The sequence below is a fragment of the Cannabis sativa genome, chromosome 7 (genome assembly GCF_029168945.1).
Source record: "Cannabis sativa cultivar Pink pepper isolate KNU-18-1 chromosome 7, ASM2916894v1, whole genome shotgun sequence".
Classification (NCBI taxonomy): domain Eukaryota; kingdom Viridiplantae; phylum Streptophyta; class Magnoliopsida; order Rosales; family Cannabaceae; genus Cannabis; species Cannabis sativa.
Window position 1 is genome coordinate 3,427,556 of NC_083607.1, and position 23,554 is coordinate 3,451,109.

General features: G+C 37.8%; 2 protein-coding genes across 4 annotated transcripts; both read left to right on the forward strand.

The window, feature by feature from the left end:
- The first annotated feature begins 467 nt into the window (after positions 1-467).
- On the forward strand, positions 468-8,767 carry LOC133029268 (protein SCAR2-like). Of its 3 annotated transcripts, XM_061101744.1 has the most exons (10): positions 468-869; positions 1,642-1,805; positions 2,689-2,812; positions 2,921-3,050; positions 3,938-4,005; positions 4,108-5,270; positions 5,367-7,651; positions 7,745-7,831; positions 7,968-8,081; positions 8,202-8,767. In XM_061101744.1, the coding sequence occupies exons 1-10, from the start codon at positions 715-717 to the stop codon at positions 8,250-8,252; spliced, it is 4,341 nt and encodes a 1,446-aa protein (XP_060957727.1). In that variant the 5' UTR covers positions 468-714; the 3' UTR covers positions 8,253-8,767. The 3 variants fall into 3 exon arrangements, with proteins under 3 accessions (XP_060957727.1, XP_060957725.1, XP_060957726.1); XM_061101742.1 differs by having other exon boundaries at positions 4,108-7,651; XM_061101743.1 differs by having other exon boundaries at positions 475-869; positions 3,941-4,005; positions 4,108-7,651.
- Positions 8,768-9,878: 1,111 nt separating this feature from the next.
- LOC133029203 (uncharacterized) lies at positions 9,879-10,734 on the forward strand. Its single transcript, XM_061101692.1, has 2 exons — positions 9,879-10,167; positions 10,319-10,734. Exons 1-2 carry the CDS (start codon positions 9,879-9,881, stop codon positions 10,732-10,734), a joined length of 705 nt encoding a protein of 234 aa, XP_060957675.1.
- Positions 10,735-23,554: the final 12,820 nt, after the last annotated feature.

Here is a 23,554-nt window from a genome sequence, read left to right on the forward strand (position 1 = left end):
CAGTAGTAAACTGGAAACTATTCAGAATTTTTCAAAAATTTACAAAGATGATACTGTAACTATAACGAATATCACTATAAAAAAAAATTAAAAAATGAACTCCTCATAACTATAATATACACGAACATAAAAAAGAATGGACTAACGATTTCTTGATGCCAAAATAGGTAAGAGTATGCATTGTGGAAGCACCTCAAAGTAAGTTTAATTAAGATTTTTGTCACCCGAACTTTAACATGTATTAACTCATGCCTCCTAAACTTTTAAGACTGTTAAAAATTCTCTAAATCGGACAGAAAAATTTTAACAACCAAAAAAATTTAGAGACATAATTTAGTACATGTTAAATAAAAATCTTAATAAGCATAAATTAACAATTAATTATTAAATTAATAATTTTTTTTTTGTTACAGTCACACAAACACACACTCTCTCTTCACGTCTATTATATCTGTGACCACCACCGTAATATTCATTTATTTCCTCCCTTTTTGTTTTGCCCAATTTCCAAAGGCACTTTCTCTCTCTCCTCTTTCTTCTCTTCTTCTTCTTCTTCTTCACAATTTTCATTTTCATGGCGGAAATGTGAAATCGAACAGCTTGAGCTTCGCTAAGCTGACTGTACTCTACTGTGTTTTCCTCTTTTCTTCTTCTTTTTCTCTCACTACAGCTGAGGGAGCTAGGGTTTGGTATTGTGTTGGTTTCACTTTCAATATGCCTTTGACGAGGTACCGTGTGAGGAGCGAGTATGGATTGGCGGATCCTGAACTGTATAAAGCTGCCGATAAAGATGATCCAGAAGCTCTGCTTGAAGGTGTTGCCATGGCTGGCCTCGTCGGCGTCTTGCGCCAGCTCGGAGACCTAGCGGAGTGAGCTTCCTGTTCTTGTTTTTTGTTATTTAGATTGTTGATTTTTTTTTTTTTAATCGGAATGCTGAGCTTCTAGGATTTTTGTTTTGAACTGGTGGACTGAGAATTCAATTGTGGTGGTTGAAACTAGCGGTGAATTAGGAAATCGTGGTTTAGATTTAGAGTTTATTGTCAATCGCGTGAGCTTTTTACTTCGTTTCTGTTTTAGGTTTGGTATCACTCGTAGCGGTGACTGAAATGCTGCATTAAATTTGTGGTTTTGTTTCGGATTGGTATATGATTTGTTGAACTTTGTCGATTTATAAGGCTGAATTGGTTTTCGTGTTAGTATGTTTTGGCGCATTATTCTGTTTCCCTCCCAATATTATCATTTGAGTACCAACTTCAAATGGAATATGATTCTGATGTCTCGAAACGTAGAGATAAAATTTATGGTTCGTATCACGTCCCTGAAGTAAATTGACTTTCAGCTTCAGATGATTCATTTTGAGCTTCCGCATTAGCAGTAAGGAGCCACATGGATTGGTGGCTTAGAGGGGCAACAGCCTCTTCATTTTTTCCCCTTTCATAAGTGTTTAAAAAAAATTAAAAAAATGCTGAATGAGATCAGTTATGCCTAATTATTTATCATATTCATATGCTCTGTATGACATCGGTTTGAATCTTATGCTCGCTTGTAATGCATTTTTCTCCTCTTTATATAAAGATAAAATCTATTGAGATTTCAATATCAGAAGTATAATTTCATATTTATCGCACATGGATTGTATAGGTTTGCTGCTGAAATATTCCATGATTTGCATGAAGAAGTAATGGCGACCTCTGCAAGAGGTCATGGTCTAATGGTTCGTGTTCAACAATTGGAAGCAGAATTTCCTCCAGTTGAGAAGGCACTTTTGTCCCAAACTAGTCATTCGTCGTTTTTCTGCAATTCAGGTGAGATTAAGTGGTTCACTTCATGTTTTATGGTTAGATTAGTGATGTACTTACACTATGCTATATTTATTTTTTTATTTTCTTTTCCGACCATCTCACATCAATTGTTCTGGAAGTTAATGTTGCTCATACCTCATATTGCTATTCCTCATCTGAACCTCTTATATTTTAGAACTGCCATCTACATAGTAGAACCTCTATCCAAGAATACACTTGGGACCAAGTAAATTATATTCTAATTGGGAGGTTATAACTAAATAGAGTTACACTAGAAAAAAACAAAATTAAAAAACTAAAGAATATCAATGTAACAATAATAACAATAAATAATCATTAATACTATATCATAATAAAAATATTTTAGAATAAATATAATATTCATACATGTATTATAATTCAAAATAAAATTATTAATTTTATATAAATAAATTTACAAAATACATGTATATATTTTATTAAGATGTAATTATTCTTATATAGAGGTATACTTTCTTAATACGGGACTTAGAAAATGTATAACTAATTACAATTTAGAGGTTATTCTTATTTATAACTGGCCCAAATCGGGACTTGATTTTTTTATAACAAATTAGAGGTTATTCTTGAATAGAGTATTCTTAAATAGAGGTTCTACTGTATATGCCATGTACACATTTAGGAAAAAATGCTACAATGTATCTTGGATAAATGTATTCTTTTTATAAGCTCTCAGAAGCTACAGAATTCGACGTTGTGTTTTTTATATGGTTAGTGAGTCAGAGTATTGTTTTTTGCTTTATATTTATATATTGAATTTAAATTCCTTACTTACAGTAGGTTTATGGAGGGACATACCATTAGTTGGTTTCTGATTGGTAGTAATTACATGATTATTTAACTGTAGGTGTTGATTGGCATCCTAATTTGCGGTCTGAACAAAATCTTGTTGCCCGTGGAGATTTACCTCGCTTTGTAATGGACTCTTATGAAGAGTCTCGGGGTCCACCACGGTTATTTCTTCTGGACAAGTACGTTTCTTCAGTGTGTTCACTTTATTCTTTTTATGCAAATGGAGGAACTGCATAGATTTGATTTTACTTCTTGGAAGATTTACAATATCTTTTTATTTCTATTAGGTTTGATGTTGCTGGAGCAGGAGCATGTTTGAAGCGTTATACTGATCCATCATGCTTCAAAGTGGATGCAGCAGCATCTGAGATGACAACAGGAGAGGCTTATCGAGAAAAGAAAAGCCGTAAAGTGAAGGTACTATAATATAATGAAAGATACTGGAACTAATAAGTACAAAGTCCTGTGTTCATTGTTTATTGCAATGTATAAGAACAAAGTCCTATGTCAATGGTTGCAAAAACAAAGACTTGTTTTAAATAAACATAATACATGTCACATTCCATATAACCATATCCCTGAATATCAATTGCTGTAGCCTGTAGGTAATATGAATTTTTTAGTTTCTCTAGCATGTGGAAATGAACTGTTATGGCTTGGTATCAACTTGAGAACAGAAAATTCTGCTTTTATATGGACAACTTGCAACCATACAATGGCACATATAATATATGTTGTCTTCGAGTGTTTGACAGTGGAACCTTCTATGAGGAATTGTATTCAATATTAAATCGTCCATCAAATTGAATGAGCTTCATGGATCTATTCTTGAATTAAGTTATTTGTATTTTAATTTAAATTAACATTTTATTTGCATCTCTATCCTGAAACCTGATTCGGTTTTTGTTATTTTTAATTCCTGACTTCTACTACAATCCTACAAGCCTTGCCTTTTACTTTGTCAAAGACTCAAAGGTTCTGTGAGAAGCCTCAGAAGCTTGAAAGCTTAAGTCGGAATGTAAATAACAGGAAATTATGATAGAAGTAAATAAACACATGCTTACTTACACAGCATAAATGCTAGAGATCACGTCTATTTAAATAAGTGTGCAGTGTTCTATTTATCGCACACTCATATGGTCAAGCATAGATTCTTAGTTATACACAATGTACTCTTACATAGTTTTTCATGCATACCAATACTGTGGTTGCTTCCTCATGGCCAGAGTATTTGGAAATCAGCTTCCCTTGTACTGTACATATTTCTTTAGTAAGATGTTGATTTTTTTTGCTTTTGCTTTTAGCAGAGGAAAGGAATGCGCTGGAGGAATGGGGAAACAACCCCGGAAGTTGCACCTTCATCACATGCAAAGTGAGGGATCTTATTTCGTATTGGTTCATTAAATCAATTGCATTGTATTGTAGTGTTTATGCACTTGTAAAGATTTGTAACTCATTATTTTGAATAGTGCAGACTGCATCAGTTGTTCCTGGAGGAGCGTATTGAGAACGGTCATAGTGACCCTGCACGTCTGGTTAAATTGAAGAGGAAACAGATAAATGGATCTGCAGTTGATTCTAAAACAGGGAAAAGTTACATGGAGAAGTTTGTAGAGATTCCACCTGAGCGTGAACTGGCTTGTGAAACTTCTTTTACTCCAGCACTCTTAACATCAGACTATACTAGTGAACCAGGGATTAGAATACTTGAAATTAGTACAGTAAGTCCTGCAGAAAGGTCACCTAGGAATAGAAATGACTGTTCATTGCCTAATGTCCATGAGGTTGCATTAAGACAACCAATAAACGGTTATGACAAGGAGGTGATTGGTAGAGAAATTATCAAGGTGCCTGATACAACTTTTAATGATGAGACTGCTAAAAGATCTTCCTCTCTTCGTGTAATGCAATATGAGAAGGCAAGTGTCCGAGACAGCAAAAGTAAGGGGGGTGTCAATGGATATGACTCTGATGATATGACTAGTGAGATAGACAATTACGTGGATGCCCTTGCTAGCATGGAGTCAGAATTGGAAACCGACAATGATTATAGGCATAATACTAATACTCGCTTTTTGAGTGCTGCAACACATACGGCTAATTCTGATGCAAATGAAGAACAACTTGAGTGTGTAGCTCAGCTCTCAGATACTCAGTCAGTTGGAAACTTTTCTACATCAGATGATGGGAATAATTCTTTCAAGAAAAACAGATCGAGTTTCTCTTACTCTGACACTCCAAGCAGTGTTGTTGAGAATACACCCTCAGATTTTGATGGAGATGCTAAAGTGTCTCCTTCTGAAATTTGTGGTACTGAAATTGTAGATAAATCAACCAATGAGAGCTCTGTAATTGCAGAGCCTACAGGATCCAAGGATGATGAGTTTGTGTCCCATGATATATGCATCAAGAAAGAAAGCATTCCGGATCACGAAAATGCATCTTATCCTAGTCCACTGCAGTCAGACCCTGGAGCTAGTTCATTGAGTACAGACTTGTCGGATGGAGCTCAAATAGTTGAAACGTCCCCTGAATGTATCAACCGCAATTCTAAAGTACCAGACACTGTTGAAAATGGGACAATTATGGTTGAGTCATCATCAGTTGATACCCAAGTTTCCTCCCAAGAAAATAATGGTATGACAAAGACTTCTGAAAGATATACCGTCAATGAATTGGAAGATGATTCAAATGTCATTTCTGATGATGCGTTGCATTTGTCAAACATTTCAGAGCTAGATTCTGGAAAGGAAAGCGGAGAGACTTCAGTAAATGATGTATTTGAAGCACCGAATGAAGTTGAAGATTCAAATAAGTGTTTGGTTAGTGGTGAAGTTGAGTCTCCAAGTAATTCAATTACAGAAAAGCAGCTCTACTTAGAAACTGATTCTGCTACATCTGTATTGCCTAACAATTTTACTTTGTCTAGTGATCATTCTGATGTGTTAGAAGCTGAAAATGTGGTTTTGAAAAAAGGTGATGTTGTTACAGCAAATGGAACCAACTTGGAGGATTCACCTCCCAATATGGATACTGGAAAGAGCCATATCGAAGAGATACCTTCCACTGTGAATTCTCCTCAGACCCTTGGCTCAAAGGAGTTGCAGTTCTCAACTTCAAGTGACAATTTATCTTCTTGTGAGCACGTTTCTGCTGAGTCAGAAGTTCCATATTCCAAGGAAATGCCAGATGCTGACGAGATTTCTGGAACAGAGGCCTCTGGAGATGCAGTTGGAACCGATGTTGTTTCTCGGGATCATCCATCTGGATATCTAAGTGATGATTTTGTAAACTCGAGTACTGTGGCACATGAAACAGTTGAAGTAGAAAAGGAAGCAGTTGATTCTGCTGACTCTGCCAACATTGTTGATAACAATTGCGATGGTATTTGTTTACCTCCTTGTACAGAATGTTCTTCAGCAACAAGTCCAACTGATCTGCAACAAGAAGATAGGGTATTTGAAGTGGGAGTTTCTCCAGAGTATGCCACAGAATCAGAAGAAGCACGGGAAGAATTACATCCTATGGATGCTGCTTCTGATATCCCTGTAGCGTCACAATCTTATAATCTAAATGATCCGGAATCAGATTTGAGTCCTTGTGATAGTCATCATCAAGATAATGGAGAGGATATTGTATCTTTACCTACCTGCCCCCTTCCAGAGGCAAAAATTTCTTCAGAAAAGTCAGCAAAGTTGCAAGCTGACCAGGCTGGTATGGACGATTTGCTACGGTATGAAGCAGGTATTCATCCAGAGACTCTTTATGAAAAGTTCCTGAAGTTGCAAGCTGATCAAGATAGTGAAGAATGTGTGGAAACAGAGGAAGCCGATCCTCATCCAGAAATTCCTTCAGAAAATTCGCAAATATGCAGCGATGGGGAATGGTTGCAAGTAGACAGAGAAAGTATAAAGACTTCAAGTCTTTCTTCAGAACAGATCAAATCTCCAAAACACGTAAATAAAGAAACTTCGGTTGATGCTTCTGTAGAGTCAAGTCTAGAAGACCCTCCAAGGCAATCTTCAACCGCAGAATTCTCGTCAAAATCAACAAGCCCTGAAGTTGATGTCATAAAGCAAGCATCAAGTTCATCTGAGTTTGCTCCAAGTGTCGTCTTGCTCCCAGAAGCAACTCAAGTTGATCTGGAGGAGATGCCACCATTGCCTCCCCTACCTCCTATGCAGTGGAGGATGGGGAAACTTGGCCAGGGCTTATTTCCATCAATGCATCCGTTTGGAGGCAATGACAACGCTCAAGTTAGTTTTCCAGCATTTCAGAGTGGGATGCTGCCGCCTCAACATCCGTTTGGTGGTAATGATAATGCTCAAGTTAATTTTCCAGCATTTCAGAGTGGGATGCTGCCGCCTCAACATACGTTTGGTGGTAATGATAATGCTCAAGTTAATTTTCCAGTATTTCAGAGTGGGATGCAGCCACCTCAACATCCATTTTTGCCTCTCAACATTGAAGAGAATGAGAAATCTCTGCATGTTGCTAAACCTTTGTCGGTACAGCCTCCTACATATTCAATGCAGTTACCGACTATCGTAAATGATGCCAATGGTCAATACAATCCTTTTGCTTTAGGGGGAACACAATCCCTCAACCCATTCATAAGGCTACCAGAAGTTTCTAGCGAGAGAGATGAGCACAGTGATCTGTCACCGACACAACCCGCTGAAAGTACAAGCAGACAAAATCATGTTGACTCAACAGATGCGAGCCAGCCTATGGACCAAGTAGGTCCTCCTGAAACAGGTGTTGATACCATGGAAAATAAGCAATCATTGAAGAATTCAGAAGAGGAACAAGGAAATTCATTGCCACCTCCAACCATGGTAGATGAACAGTCTCGGCTTAGTTTACTGATGTCAGAGGAAGAAAAAGCCTGGTTGTCGACTAGTTCTGCTATGATGCCAGACTCTGAGGTGGAAAGGCCAAATGGAAATCTAGTGAACAAGCTCCCTCGTCCTAGGAATCCCCTTATTGATGAAGTTAACGCACATGGCAAAAGCAAGGTAATAATAGTCAAAACAGTTCTGTCATGCACCTTCGTTTAAGGTTTGATTCCTGAGATATACTTGATTTCTAACATGTTGAATAATATTCAGTTGAGAAAGGTAGCCGAAAGAGTTCGGCCTCAAAATGGACCAAAGACAGATGAAAGAGATTCATTACTTGAACAGATACGAGCTAAGGTTAGTGCTCTCTGTCAAAATCAAAAGTTGGTCGATTTGGATTTCTTACAACATTTGATCACACTCTTTTTTTAACCTCAAAACTAATTTTAGTTGGGGAAAATGTTACATAATTTTGTACTTTTTGTTGCTTCAGTCCTTCAATTTGAAGCCGGCTACATCGACAACAAGGCCAAGCATGCCTGGTCCCACTCCTAAGACAAACTTGAGGGTTGCTGCAATATTAGAGAAAGCAAATGCGATTCGCCAGGTTCCCCTCTCTCTCTCTGGCTCGATAATCTACATATACATACATACTTTATTTTATGTGCTTGTGTGATATAAATCTGAGTCAGATTCTGATGTATAACTATCGTGGATTTCGGTTCAGGCATTGGCAGGAAGTGATGATGAAGATGATGATAATTGGAGTGATTCTTGAAAAGAAAAGAACTAATCTTACAACTAAGAAAGGTAACTGGGTTAGGGGACACCATTATTCTCTGTTCTTTAGTGCAATTAGGAATTCTATATATACTCTCTCTCTCTCTCTGGTCAACTCTTCTTTTCTTATTTTATGTTGATGTAATATACACCACAACCCACCTTGTCTCTCACTTCTCCTTTCTATAATATCTTGTCTCCCCAACAATTACCCTGTTATTTACCTACTCTGTTCTGTCCCCACCGAAATTTGTGTGGGTAAAAAAGAAAAGAAAAAAAATCAGAATCTTTTATACTACGAGAAGGCTCAGCGTGTAAGCGTCGGAGCAATTGAAATTATGGCGTTGATCTTCAACATTTGAAGATTATAGTCCAGTGTAAATTGTGTTGGAGTGTGTAAATTTTGACATGTAAAATGCACTTTTGAATGAAATTTTTGTAATGTTGTATGTAACATGTTTTCTCTGCATTTTATGTATGTATATGTAATGTATGCACTCATTTATTGGGTCCTTTTTCTTTTTTAATTCCTCAATTCTTTTGATACCATTCCCATGTATGAAAGAGGTAGTTATGTCATATGTGTTCTGTTTATGGCTGGTTTAATTCAAGTATTTGAGTCTCTCTTTTGGTTTTGTATACTCTGTTTTCTCTCTCACTCCACTAGCACTTTTTCAATTTTGCAGAAATGCCCTTCATTTTCTTAAGTTTTAGTTGGACTTCACTTTTGTTTGTATCAAGGAGGAGTTAACCAAACCTAATTATTGTTGGAACTTTGTATGAAATATGTAAAAATAGAAAAGTGAAGTGTGTGAGTAGGAGTCCCACATGGGATAGAAACACTACATTTTAAGTGTATATCTAGTGCAAGTTTGAGATATGGGTTTGGGCCCCAAGGGGTACCCAGTTTTGCGCGCATGGGTGAGGACTCACACACTGGACCACCACACGCGCGCGCCGCCGCCGTCCGTCCGACTGATCCGAGCCGGGCCGGGTTGGCGGGTGAGGTGTCACTTTATTTTTTGAAGAAAAAATTATTTAATTAAATAAAGATTTATTTTTATTTATTTATTTATTAATTAATTTTTAACACGTGATCAGAAGAGGTAAAACGCGATCAGTCAATGATCCGCCTTTTCCTCCCACGATCCAACTCCTCCCACGATAATATTACCGTTTTCTTACCGTTTTTTTTCCTTCGATCGACTTCTATTTAAGTCGTATCAGAACAACGTAAGAATACATCTTTTCTACATTAAAAAAAAAATTCTTTTCTTTCTTTACGATTTTTCTGAGAGCAAACAGTAGGGTGTTACAGAGCGATACAGTTCGGTGCAGAACGTATCGTACTTATACAGAGGCTGTTTTATCCTGGGGACGCCGTGGTTGCTAGACTGCCGTGCACACTTCGGGCAGAGCCGCGAAACGTCTTAAAGAGAGCGACATTGTCCGCGACTCAGCCAGATTATTCTATCGGTAATTCGTTCCAATTTCACTGTATTTAATTTCGGTATAACAATTTTAAGACGTTCAGTTCTGCTATGGCTGCTACCGATGAATTTTCTGGTTCTGCTTCTAACGATATTAACAAGCCTTTCCGTTTTGAGGGATTACATTTTAAGCGATGGAAACAGAAGATGTTGTTCTACCTAACGATGAAGAAAGTTGCTTTCGTTCTCATCGCTACGAAGCCGCCGTCTCTGAAGCTTCTACCGACAAGGACAAAGAGGCTGAACGCGAGAAGCAACAAAAGGATTTGGACTCCTGGGTCGAAAATGACTTCCTCTGTAAGAATTTTATTCTTAACGGTTTATCTGACGATCTGTATGACTATTATAATTCAGATAAATCAGCAAACGAAATATGGGATGCTCTGCAAAAGAAATACGATGCGAAGAAGCCGGAACTAAAAAGTATGCCGTCGGTCGCTACCTCAAGTATCAAATGGTGGACGACAAACTGTGGAAGCCCAATCTCACGAGCTTCGTAAAATTGCACATGAGATCATCTCGGAAGGTATGACTTTAGATGAACGGTTTCAAGTTCTTTGTATTAATTGATAAGTTACCCCTTCCCGGAAGGATTTCAAAAGTACTCTCGGGCATAAGACTAAGGAATTTTCCTTAGAAAGTTTGATCACCCACCTTCGTATAGAGGAGGAAGCAAGAAAACAAGACCGTAAAGATGAAGTGCTTGTTGTTTCAAACAACAACACTAAGAAATCCACACCAGCGGTTCTGAAGCCTAATGGCAAAAATTTTAAGAATCAGAACCGCAACTCGAATTCTAATTCTAACCGCAACAACCCTCCTCGTAACAATAATCAGAGTTGGAACCATAATAGGAACCAACATGGAAGGCAGCCACCTCCACATAAACAGAATGACCCTGTACAGTTTTTGTGTTACAACCGTAACAAGCGGGTCATATGGCACGAAAGTGTCGGAACAAGCCTAGCTTCGCTCCGTGTGCCAACTTGATCGAAGAAGCTTTTATAGCTATGATCTGCGAGATCAATATGATTGGTGGATCGGAAGGATGGTGGGTAGACAACCGGCGCCTCTCGCCATGTTTGCTATGATCGTGCTATGTTTAAGACATACTCGTTGCGATGACAAGAAAGTGTTGTTGGGAGATTCCCACACCACTATTTTTGCCGGAACTGAAACGTGGAGCTAAAGTTTACCTCGGGAAGAACCTTATTGCTGAAAGATGTAATGCACACTCCCGAGATGAGAAAGAATGCTGGTTTACGGTTTTTGCTTAATAAGGCCGGGTTTACTCAAACAATTGGGGCCGATTTGTACACCATCACTAAGAATGGTACTTTTGTGGGGAAGGGTTATGCTACGATGGAATGTTTAAATTAAATGTTGAATTTAATAAAGTATCTTCTTCGCTTACATGCCGGTGTGATTTTAATGTTTGGCATTCTAGACTTTGTCATGTTAATAAACGTATCATTAAGAATATGAGTAATATTGGCTTAATCCCGAAAATGTCAGAAAAGGATTTTGAAAAATGTATCTTTTGTAGTCAAGCAAAAATAACTAAGACACCACATAAATCAATTACTAAAGAAACTGAACCTTTAGATTTGATACACTCGATATATGTGAACTTGATGGAACGCTAACCGTAAATGGTAAACGTTATTTTATTACTTTCATAGATGACTCGTTCGACTTTACTTATGTGTACTTGATGAAAAATAAAAATGATGCACTTGACATGTTTAAATTATTCGTAGCCGAAATTGAGAATCAATATAATAAGAAAATAAAAATGCTTCGTAGTGAGAGAGGAACTGAATATGAATCAAACTCGTTTATTGAATTCTATAATTCACATGGTATGATACACGAAAGGGTCGCACCATATTCACACGAAATGAACGGTAAAGCCGAAAGAAAAAATAGAACATTCTACCGAATTAGTTGTGGCTATTTTGTTGAATTCTCGGTGCCGCATCTCACCTGGTGGGGTGAAATTTTATTAACTGTTTGTTATGTTCTGAATAGAGTTCCTAAAACTAAGAGTAAATTTTCACCTTATGAGATCTTGAAAAATAGGCAACCAAATGTGTCGTATTTTAGAACCTGGGGTTGTTTAGCTTATGTTAGGATTCCTGATCCTAAGAGAATAAAACTAGCTAGTAGAGCCTATGAATGTGTATTTATTGGATATGCGGTGAATAGCAAAGCATATAGATTCTATGATCTGAATGCACATGTTATAGTGGAATCTAATGATGCTGAATTTTATGAACATAGATTTCCTTTTAAATTAAGAAATAGTGGGGGTACATCTACTAGCAATGTTCCTACCATTAGGGATAATGAGCACACTGAGAGTAATGAAATAGAACCTAGAAGAAGCAAGAGAGCTAGAGTAGAAAAAACTTTTGGTTCAGATTTTTGTGCTTACACCTTAGAGGAGGATCCTGCCAACCTCCAAGAAGCTTTGTCTTCCATAGATGCTGACCTGTGGCAAGAGGCCGTTGATGATGAAATGGACTCACTTATTAAGAATAAAACCTGGCATTATACAAACTTACCACCTGGGTGCAAAACTATAGGTTGTAAGTGGATTCTGAAAAAGAAATTGAAACCTGATGGAACTGTTGACAAATACAAAGCTCGCTTAGTAGCAAAGGGTTTTAGACAAAGAGAGAATGTAGATTTCTTTGACACCTTTTCACCTGTCACTAGAATAACATCCATTAGAGTTTTAATTTCTTCCGTCGCTATACACAATTTAGTTGTGCACCAAATGGATGTTAGAACAGCGTTCCTTAATGGTGAATTAGAAGAAGAAATTTACATGGATCAACCTGAAGGGTTCGTGATCCCAGACCAGGAACATAAGGTTTGAAAGTTAGATAAATCCCTGTATGGTCTTAAGCAGGCACCTAAGCAATGGCATGAGAAGTTTGACAATTTAGTTATCTCAGATGGTTTCAAAGTGAATGAAAGTGACAAATGTATTTACTATAAATCTCATAATGACATTTGCACAATTATTTGCCTTTATGTGGATGATTTGCTTATTTTTGGTTCAAATATCCATCTTTGTTAATCTTTGTGAAATCATTATTGTGTGCTAACTTTGATATGAAGGACCTCGGAGAAGCTGATGTAATCCTTGGTATTAAGATTACTAGGTCTGAAAAGGGAATTTCTTTGGATCAATCTCATTACATTGAGAAGATTCTTAAGAAATATAATTACTTTGATCGTAAACCTCGCTTGCACACCATATGATCCAAGTGTAAAGCTATTCAATAACACTGGTGACGGTGTGAGACAATCTGATTATGCGAGCATCATTGGCAGTCTTCGATATGCCACTGATTGTACGAGACCCGACATTGCCTATGTCGTGGGATTATTATGCAGGTTCACCAGTAGGCCTAGTATAGAGCATTGGCATGCTATTGAGAGGGTAATGAGATACCTTAAGAGAACCATGAACCTTGGATTACACTATCAAAGATTTCCAGCTGTCCTTGAAGGATACAGTGATGCGGTTGGAACACTTTGTCGATGACTCCAAAGCTACAAGTGGCTATATTTTTAGCATAGGCGGTGGCGCTGTTTCTTGGAAGTCAAAGAAACAGACTATTTTAGCACAGTCCACCATGGAGTCTGAAATGATAGCACTAGCCTCTGCTAGTGAAGAAGCAGGTTGGCTTAGAAGCCTGCTAGCTGAGATCCCTTTATGGGAAAAACCGACACCAGCTGTGTTGATCCATTGCGATAGTACCGCGGCTATTGCAAAAGTCCAGAACCGTTATTATAACGGTAAGAAACGACAAATCCGTCGTAAGCACGGATCGTTAGAGAGTTCCTCTCAACAGGAGCTGTTAGAGTGGATCATGTACGCACTGATGACAATTTAGCAGATCCTTTGACGAAAGGACTAGCTAGAGAGAAAGTCTATAAAACTTCGAAAGGAATGGGACTATTGCCCTTAGAAGAATGAGTCACTCATAATGGTAACCCAACCTAATGACTGGAGATCCCAAGAATTAGGTTCAACGGGTAATAACAAATTATGAGTTGATATGTGTTGATCATGCTATAGTTATACGAGAAGCATGAAGTCCTGAAGCGATAAGAGGATGAGTTAATAGAAACTCTTAATGAGATCTATACTCTATGTGGAGTGGAGTACCGAGCTACAGGAGTACTCTTGATAGACTCACCTATGTGAATGTGGGAGTGGGGCCGCTTCCTATGAAATTTGGGGCAAAATTTCTAGAGCGTTCACTATACTGGGATAGACGTGCATGGCCATTAACGCACGGGCTTATTTGAATACACCCTTGAAAGATTGGTGCGTGGTACGACGTTAGAGATAGAGTTCAAGACTTCGAGTCACTCTAGTAAAATCTAAATCGTATTCACTATGCAAGATTCAAATCGAAAGATATCTTTCTTTGAAGCTTAACCTTTGTCTTATAGTTGTTGAGGTTGCTCGAGAAAATATTTTTAAAAATTTCAAGTGGGGGATTGTTGGAACTTTGTATGAAATATGTAAAAATAGAAAAGTGAAGTGTGTGAGTAGGAGTCCCACATGGGATAGAAACACTACATTTTAAGTGTATATCTAGTGCAAGTTTGAGATATGGGTTTGGGCCCCAAGGGGTACCCAGTTTTGCGCGCATGGGTGAGGACTCACACACTGGACCACCACACACGCGCGCGCGCGCCGCCGCCGCCGTCCGTCCGACCGATCCGAGCCGGGCCGGGTTGGCGGGTGAGGTGTCACTTTATTTTTTGAAGAAAAAATTATTTAATTAAATAAAGATTTTTATTTATTTATTTATTTATTAATTAATTTTTAACACGTGATCAGAAGAGGTAAAACGCGATCAGTCAATGATCCGCCTTTTCCTCCCACGATCCAACTCCTCCCACGATAATATTACCGTTTTCTTACCGTTTTTTTTCCTTCGATCGACTTCTATTTAAGTCGTATCAGAACAACGTAAGAATACATCTTTTCTACATTAAAAAAAAAATTCTTTTCTTTCTTTACGATTTTTCTGAGAGCAAACAGTAGGGTGTTACAGAGCGATACAGTTCGGTGCAGAACGTATCGTACTTATACAGAGGCTGTTTTATCCTGGGGACGCCGTGGTTGCTAGACTGCCGTGCACACTTCGGGCAGAGCCGCGAAACGTCTTAAAGAGAGCGACATTGTCCGCGACTCAGCCAGATTATTCTATCGGTAATTCGTTCCAATTTCACTGTATTTAATTTCGGTATAACAATTATAACTTAAAATAATTAGGTTTATAGTCACTTAAGTTTTAGTGAAGTCGAACACTTTTGTTTTAGTGTTCGAATTTTTCCCGTGGGCCGCTTTATAGTCACGGAGATATGCACCAGCAAAATGAACCACAGCAGCAGAAATTTTTGCAAGGTTGCCATGGAATTCAGCATTACGTTAGTGCCAAATACACCAGCATAGGATGATAAAATATTCAAACGCAGCAGCTGAAAGTGTGGCAGAGAGGAAAAGCAAGAAATCCTCACAGGTTTTATGATCAGCCAATGTGAAATCCATTGGCAATTGCACCATACTCCAAACTTCTCGTGCTTTGTTACAGCCAAATAACGCATGAGCTACCATTTCATCTTGTGATATGCAGAGAGAGCATCGGAGGCTGGAAGTAATATATATGCCTTCTGTGAAGTTCAGCTGCTACTGGTAATACGCCATGGAAGGTTTTCCATACAAAAATACGAACCTTAGATGGTAATTTCCATATAAACAATTATAATTCCATTATACCACACTTGGTCCCTAGATTATAAGTGAATCATATAAAAGCAAAGAGAAAAAAACAAAGATCAGTTTACGTGTTCATATGTATATATATATATTTGTTATCTACAAATCTCTCGATTTGATTATTTTTTATTCACCAATCTTACTTGACTCAATTACAAGTGATTTTTTTAGTTCACGACTTTATTTAATTTATTATTGTAGGATTTTTACTGAATTGCCCTACACCAACAAGATACTTTAATATCAGTATCAAGGTCAAAATCGACCTTTCCTAGTCTATTATTAAGTATAGACCAAAACGGCACCGTTTATTCAACACGACACCAAAACCTGTGTCGTTTGAATCTCAGAGTTTAAGTACTCTGAAGAAGGGTCTAGAAACCCTAACACTCAAACACTCAGCCTCACAAACCCACAAATCGAAACCCTAGCAGAGCAAGTTCTCTCTGAGAACTTGCTCGATTCCAAACCCTAGAAACCCAGAAAACCCAGATCTAAACACACACACACACACAGATTTTAGGTTTAGATGAATGAAAAAACCAATTAATAGGAAAGAAATCACCAGATTTGTTTCAGAGTTCACCCCAAAATTAGGGCTACGTCTCTGTCAAGCTCGTCTCAGAGATTAGCTTGATATCCACTATGATCAAAGGCAAAATACAGACTTTTGGAGCTTCCTGTCACAAGATCTTTGATCAGGTAAACTCAGTTTTAGTTTGTACAAGTTTGCATTTGTTTTTCTTGTGATTTTCTTCTCGATCTAACTCTGTTTGTTGTTGTTGTGCATGTACTCATCCCTTCTGCCTCCTCACCATGAGATCTGCATTCTCGAGGTTGGATCTTGGAGCTGAAGTCTTCAAAACTAGGGTTTTCTCTTACTTTCTCTCTCTGTAATTTCTGATCTGATTTTCTGTGTTAGATCTTTTGTTATTTGCTTTGATTCTGTTCTTTTATAGAGTAGTAGAGTCGCTTGATCAAGATCTTAGGAGTTAGTTACACTTTCAGTTGTAACTAACTGCTAAGATTTGATCCACTAGAGGCGAAGCCACCCTAGGACTATTTTGTTTACTTGTTTCTATTTTTGCTTTTGCTGATGTGGATATTTATTGTAAAGGGACTGGTTATAAGTGGAATTTACTCAACAATTTCCACCTGAATTCCTCTTATAACCAGTTCTGATGCTTGATTGTTTATCTCTGAGAGTCTTAGCTTGATAGGTCCTACTTTTAGTCTCCTGAGTTGATTCTTAACAAGTTCATACAATGTGTGAACTTGTTAAGAGTCACAATCTTTGTTCCCATGTCTGCTGGGTTATCCTCAGTAGGCACCTTCTCAATGTCTATTTCACCTTGTGTCACTTTATCCCTGATGAAGTGATACTTGATTTCTATGTGCTTTGTTCTGTCATGGAACATAGGATTTTTACATAGAAATATGCAGCTCTGGCTGTCTGAGTACACAGTAGCTACTCCTTTAAGTAGATTTAGCTCTTTCATTAGCCCTTTTAGCCATATAGCTTCCTTTATTGCTTCAGTTGTGGCCACATACTCAGCTTCTGTAGTTGATAGTGCCACAACAGGTTGAAGTTGAACTTTCCAACTTACACAGTTACCTCCAATTAGAAAGAAATAGGCAGATGTAGATCTCCTATTATCCCTGTCCCCTGCATAGTCTGAGTCACTGTAGCCTTCAATTATGGTGTTAGCTTTCTGACTATTGTAGGTCAATCCAACCTTAGTTGTCCCAAGTAGATACCTGAACACCCATTTCATGGCTAGCCAGTGAACTTTTCCTGGATTAGCCATGTATTTGCTAAGTACACTCATAGCAAATCCCAAGTCAGGCCTAGTACTTACCATTAAGTACATTACAGACCCTACAGCATTAGAATAGGGTACATCCTTCATAGATTCAATTTCCTTCTCTGTCTTAGGGCATTGTTCCTTAGAAAGTGTGTACTGACTAGTAATAGGTTGCTTAACAACCTTGGCATCCCTCATTGAGAATTTATCTATGATTTTCTCAATGTAATCTTCCTGTCTAAGTACTAGTTTTCCTTTGTCTCTGTCCCTTAGTATAGAAATCCCAAGGATTTTGGTAGCATTTCCAAGATCCTTCATTTCAAATTCTGTCTTAAGTAGAGCTTTAACCATATCAACCCTAGACCTTTCTTGACTTATAATAAGCATGTCATCTACATAAAGTAATAAGTAGATGACATCTTTTATAGAGTCTCCCTTGTAGTAAAGACATGTGTCATGATAGCTTCTGTTGAACCCATGCTTTATCATAAAAGCATCAAACTTTCTGTTCCATTGTCTGGGAGCTTGTTTGAGTCCATACAAGGACTTAACCAACCTGCAGACCATATTTTCCTTTCCCTTGATCTCAAAACCTTTAGGCTGTTCCATATAGATCTCTTCTTCTAGGTCTCCATGTAGAAAAGCTGTAATGACATCCATTTGATCAATTTCCATGTCAAATTGATTAGCTATAGATAGCATTATCCTTATGGTCTTGTACTTGGCTACTGGTGAGAATATCTCATTGTAGTCAACTCCTTCTTTCTGTGTAAAACCTTTGGCTACTAACCTAGCCTTAAATCTTATAGGTTCACCTTCAATTACCCCTTCTTTATGCTTGTAAACCCACTTGCAGGCTATTATTCTTTTCCCTTTAGGTCTTAGAACCATTATCCAGGTCTTGTTTTTCTTTAGAGAAACCATTTCTGAATCCATAGCTTTAAACCATTTCTTAGCATTAGGCCCTGTCATAGCTTCTTCATAGGTTTGAGGTTCTGTACTGAGAGATTTCATAGCAGTCATGAAGGCATAGGCTATGTCTTCATTCCAGATTTTGAAACTGTACTTAGGATTAGGTTTAGGTGTCCTCTTTTCTCTGTCTCTGGTCAATTGGTAGTCATCTAGAGCTTCAGTGGGTTGAACAACTTCAGTTTCATCTCCCTGTTGCTCTTCTCCTTCAGTTCCTTCTCTGTTGAAGCTTTCTGTTTGTTCCACCCGATCCTGATCAGGTTCACTTCCAGCTGGTTCCACCTGATTTATATCAGGTTCTTCTTGGTCATCTAGCCTCCATAAAGTAGGGTCAAACTGTATTGTACCTGCATGGTTAGTGTCTACTGTACCTGCAGGGTTAGTTTTAAGCAAACAAGGAAATTCATTTTCTTTAAAAATAACATCTCTGCTAATTATAGTTTTGAATCCACCTTTGTCTCTTAGCCAAATTCTGTAACCCTTAACTCCTTCAGGATAGCCTAGAAAAACCCCTTTAATAGCTCTAGGTTCAAGCTTACCAATACTTTGGTGCACAAACGCACTACAACCAAAAACTCTTAGGTTTGACAGATCTGGTGGTTTACCAGACCACCTTTCCTCAGGTGTTTTGAATTCAATAACACTTGAGGGACATCTGTTTATTAAATAAGCAGATGTCATGACTGCTTCTCCCCAGAAACCATGGGACAAACCAGATTGTATTAACATACATCTGGCTTTGTTCAGAATGGTTCTGTTCATTCTTTCTGCAACACCATTTTGTTGTGGTGTTAGCCTAACTGTTCTGTGCCTTTGAATACCTGTTTCTCTGCAAAACATGTCAAATTCATTGTTGCAAAATTCCAGACCATTGTCTGTCCTTAGGTTTTTAACCTTTCTGTTAGTAAGATTTTCAACAAGTGTTTTCCAATGTTTAAACCTTTGAAAAGCATCATTTTTATTTTTCAGTAAGAAAATCCACACTTTTCTAGAAAAATCATCAACTATAGATAGAAAATAGGTATTACCTCCATGTGTTGCTGTCTTTTCAGGGCCCCATAGATCTGAATGTATATAATCCAATATACCTTTAGATTTATGTGTCCCTGTTTTGAACTTCAACCTGTGATGTTTTCCAAGTATGCAATGCTCACAAAATTCCACTTTGCTGATTTTATCTTTGCCCAGTAATTGTTGTTCATTGACAATTTGCAAACCTTTTTCTGCTAAGTGTCCAAGTCTGTTGTGCCAAAGAATAGCTTTGGCATCTTCAGGACTTTGCAAAATATTGCTCTGTCCAACAGTGTTGTTGCTTCTAGCTATAGGTTCCCCTATCATGTAGTATAGGCCCTCTTTTTTAACTCCTTTGATGATTGTCATAGAGCCTTTGCAAATTTTCATTTGCCCATCTTTGATTTTACTTTCTATCTTTAAATCATCAAGCACACTTAGTGAAATAAGATTTCTAGATAATTCAGGCACAAATCTTACCCCAGTTAGTGATCTAGTGACCCCATCATGCATTTTAAATGCAACTGTTCCTGCCCCTTTAATTTCACAGCTTTGGTCATTCCCTAGAATCACTTTTCCCTTAGTTGAATCCCTGAAATCAGTCAAAATAGACCTATTATTAGTCATATGAAAAGTACAACCTGGATCAAGTATCCAATCATCTTTAAAAGATGATCCAGTAACATAGACTTCCCCATTTTCATAACAATCACTGAAATTAGCATTTTGGTGATCTGTTTTGCCCTTAGGGTTTCTGGATTCTGAATTGTAATCAGTTCTTTGTCCATTAAACTTGTTCTTTCTGTTCTTGTTCAAGAAATAGCAATCTTTCTTGAAATGTCCAGGTTTCCCACAGTTGTAACATCCTTTTGTGTCTTGTGATCCTTTAGAATTAGATCTGCCTTTGTTTTGTCCTCTGTTTGGACCCCTGCTATGGCTTTGACTCCTCCCTTTTCCATGCCAAGGCTTCTTCTGAGTAGATCTGCCTCTACTCAGATTTAGTTCACCATTAGAGCCACCATTCCTTTCTGACTTCATCTCTAGGTCCTTAAATTTTAAGGCAGAGATAACCTCATCAAGAGTGATTGAGGTCCTTCCATACTTAATTGCTGTTTTAACTTCTCTGTAAGTTTCTGGCAAAGAATTAAGTATGATGATGGCTTGGTTTTCATCACTAAGAGCCTCATTCTCCCCTGAGTTTGCAAGCTCAATGTGCATCCTCAAGAACTCATCAAGATTTTGATCTAAGGACTTGGATTGGTTCATTTTGAACCCAAAAATCCTTTCCTTAAGATAGATCTTGTTTGTCAAAGATTTCTGTTGAAATTGCTCTTCTAGCTTTTTCCAGATCTTTGATGGAGTCTCTTCTTTATCTACCAATCTTATTATTGCATCTGATAGATTGAAGATTAGAATTCCAGTAGCAGTTTCTAGGTATTCTTCTTGTTGTATTTTAGAAGTTCCTTCTGGCCATTCAATAGGTTCATCTAGCACCCTTAGTAGTTTCTGTTGAGCTAGAAGTGACCTAATTTTCCTTCTCCAGATCCTGTAATCCCCTGTACCATCAAATTTATCAATGTCAACTTTTATGTTACTCATTTTAATAAAATTGATAAGGAACAGATAGAGTTTTAGAATTTCTCAGTTTTGTATTTCTGGAATTTGAGTTTGAATCTGAATCTTGATCTTCTTGCTGTTTGAGTGTTGTTCTTTTGTCAATCTTTCTTTCAAGATTTTCTTGCCAATTCCTTCCTGATATTTTTCCCTTGAATCTTGTTGATCTCCCTTAGCCAAACCAAGCTCTGATACCACTGTAGGATTTTTACTGAATTGCCCTACACCAACAAGATACTTTAATATCAGTATCAAGGTCAAAATCGACCTTTCCTAGTCTATTATTAAGTATAGACCAAAACGGCACCGTTTATTCAACACGACACCAAAACCTGTGTCGTTTGAATCTCAGAGTTTAAGTACTCTGAAGAAGGGTCTAGAAACCCTAACACTCAATTACTCAGCCTCACAAATCCACAGATCGAAACCCTAGCAGAGCAAGTTAGAAACCCAGAAAACCCAGATCTAAACACACACACACAGAGATTTTAGGTTTAAATGAATGAAAAACCAATTAATAGGAAAGAAATCACCAGATTTGTTTCAGAGTTCACCCCAAAATTAGGGCTACGTCTCTGTCAAGCTCGTCTCAGAGATTAGCTTGATATCCACTATGATCAAAGGCAAAATACAGACTTTTGGAGCTTCCTGTCACAAGATCTTTGATCAGGTAAACTCAGTTTTAGTTTGTACAAGTTTGCATTTGTTTTTCTTGTGATTTTCTTCTCGATCTAACTCTGTTCGTTGTTGTTGTGCATGTACTCATCCCTTCTGCCTCCTCACCATGAGATCTGCATTCTCGAGGTTGGATCTTGGAGCTGAAGTCTTCAAAACTAGGGTTTTCTCTTACTTTCTCTCTCTGTAATTTCTGATCTGATTTTCTGTGTTAGATCTTTTGTTATTTGCTTTGATTCTGTTCTTTTATAGAGTAGTAGAGTCGCTTGATCAAGATCTTAGGAGTTAGTTACACTTTCAGTTGTAACTAACTGCTAAGATTTGATCCACTAGAGGCGAAGCCACCCTAGGACTATTTTGTTTACTTGTTTCTATTTTTGCTTTTGCTGATGTGGATATTTATTGTAAAGGGACTGGTTATAAGTGGAATTTACTCAACAATTATCTTTGAATTATTAGCGATTCTTTTGGTTTGTTACAATGTGAAAGTGTATGGTGGAGGAATTAAAAAGGGAAATTTGAAAAACTATACTTTAAAAACTCTAATATTTTATACCTAAACCAATACATTTCAAAATAAAAAAAAAATATGACACTTTTATGAAAAACCCAAAAATAACCTCACATAACTAACACCCCAACTCTCTCTCTTCCTCTATCTCTCTAGCTTTTCTCTCAACCTAACACCCCACACCATTCAAACCCCAACACACCACCGCGCTGTCACCCCCTCACCACCGCCTACGACCCGACCCAACCCCCCTCTCCACCTCGTAGCTAGGACCCTCTCCCGTCACCCCTCACCATCGTGTATCGGACCAAAACCCAAAAAAAAATCCCAGCCGAATGAGCATTGGACCCATCGGTGGTCCCATCGGGTCCATCGAACCCAGAGCCAAAAATTAAAAAAAAAAAAAAAAAGCATCCAGCCAAGACCATCGGACCCATCGGGGGTCCCATCGGACCCAGAGCCAAAAATTAAAAAAAAAAATCCAGCCAAGACCATCGGACCCATCGGGGGTCCCATCGGGCCCATCGGACCCCGAGCCAAAAATTAAAAAAAAATAAAAAAAATAAAAAAAATCCAGCCAAGACCATCGGACTGGACCCATCGGACCATCGGACCAGATCCATCGGGACCATCGGACCGGACCCATCGAGACCATCGGACTGTCTTCTTCCCCAAAAAATTTGCAGATTCGAATCCACCCATTCCACCCAAAATTTCTTAGATCTAACAAATAATAGGTTTCACAAACAATCCAAAACAAAATCACAAACACAATAAATCTAACCTTTTTAACAAAACAAAAAAAAATGAAGAACATGGTTTCGGTTCGGCGTGGGTGGGCTCATCATCGATTGGCTGGGTCACCATGGGTGTGCTCGTCGTCGATGGGCTGGGTCGAAGTTGCCTGCGCCGTGCGCCGTCACCATGAGCACAACTTCGGGTTTTTGTGGGTTGAGGAGGCTCACCGAGAGAGAGGAAGAGAGAGGCTGAGATTAGGATTTGAAATGTGAGGGGGGTATTTTTGGGGTTTTGAAAAAAAAGGCATAGTTTTTTTAGGGTTTAGGTTTTTGGTTTAATAATAATTTTTTTTAATTTTTTAAGTATATAAAATCAAAATTCCCATTAAAAATAAGTGAATAAAGAATCAATTAACAATAAAAAAAAATAACTCATACAATTTATATATAGTATCCAATTTTCACATAAGATTTTCTAATTCATAAATTAGGTAAGATTAGTTCATGCAATGACGGATAAATATAAGCCATTGCCAGCTGTATTTTTCATCAGCCTAAGGACAATTCATTTATATTATAATATAATAATATAGGAAAATTCTATAATAATAATGCACTCCCTTAAAAGGAATACATCGATATATCTCTATCTATTTTAGTATCCGAAATAATTTTT